The sequence below is a fragment of the Bison bison genome, unplaced genomic scaffold (assembly GCF_000754665.1).
Source record: "Bison bison bison isolate TAMUID 2011002044 unplaced genomic scaffold, Bison_UMD1.0 scf7180017863822, whole genome shotgun sequence".
Taxonomy (NCBI): domain Eukaryota; kingdom Metazoa; phylum Chordata; class Mammalia; order Artiodactyla; family Bovidae; genus Bison; species Bison bison.
This window is the reverse complement of record NW_011494394.1, coordinates 33,205-33,645: the sequence shown is the minus strand read 5'-3', so window position 1 is coordinate 33,645 and position 441 is coordinate 33,205. Positions and strand designations below refer to the sequence as shown.

Here is a 441-nt window from a genome sequence, read left to right as displayed (position 1 = left end):
GGAGGGAGATTGTGAAGTAATTACAGAAAGCAAACAAAATCCAGTCTCTGTCCCTCTGTAGAATGAAATGACTATCAGACTTCTAAGGTAGTTTTTATACCAGAAACTTTCACATTCTCTATTCAATGGGTCTTGGGACTTAATACAATTATTTATATTTTAAATTATTATCAAGAAAGGGAAGAATGTTTCTTTATTCTTAAACTCTATCTAGCAAAAGCCAGATTTGAAATTTGGATCTTTGTATTGTGCTTTTACTGTGTCAAATTAGTGCTTTGGTTTTAAAATGATCTTTAAAAAAGGTAAGGACATTCTAGAGCCTTAACCACCAACTAGGAAGAGTTAAATTATCAAGCTTGTCTTTGTGTAAGAAAAAAAAATGGGTAAGTTGCTGATGAAGACTAACTGGAGCTGATATTTGTGGTCTTGGATTAAAATGAG

At 32.2% G+C, this 441-nt stretch overlaps 2 protein-coding genes across 2 annotated transcripts in view; one reads left to right on the top strand and one right to left on the bottom strand.

The window, feature by feature from the left end:
• The window catches only part of LOC104984049 (olfactory receptor 2H2-like), a 1,048-nt gene extending 723 nt beyond the window's left edge, over positions 1-325 (top strand). The window contains exon 2 of the mRNA XM_010833643.1: positions 272-325. Within this exon, the coding sequence (XP_010831945.1) occupies positions 272-325 (54 nt within the window). The remainder of the gene's footprint in view (positions 1-271) is intronic.
• A 25-nt stretch (positions 326-350) lies between these two features.
• LOC104984048 (olfactory receptor 2W1-like) overlaps positions 351-441 on the bottom strand; it is a 6,338-nt gene continuing 6,247 nt past the window's right edge. Inside the window, exon 3 of the mRNA XM_010833642.1 lies at positions 351-360. Within this exon, the coding sequence (XP_010831944.1) occupies positions 351-360 (10 nt within the window). The remainder of the gene's footprint in view (positions 361-441) is intronic.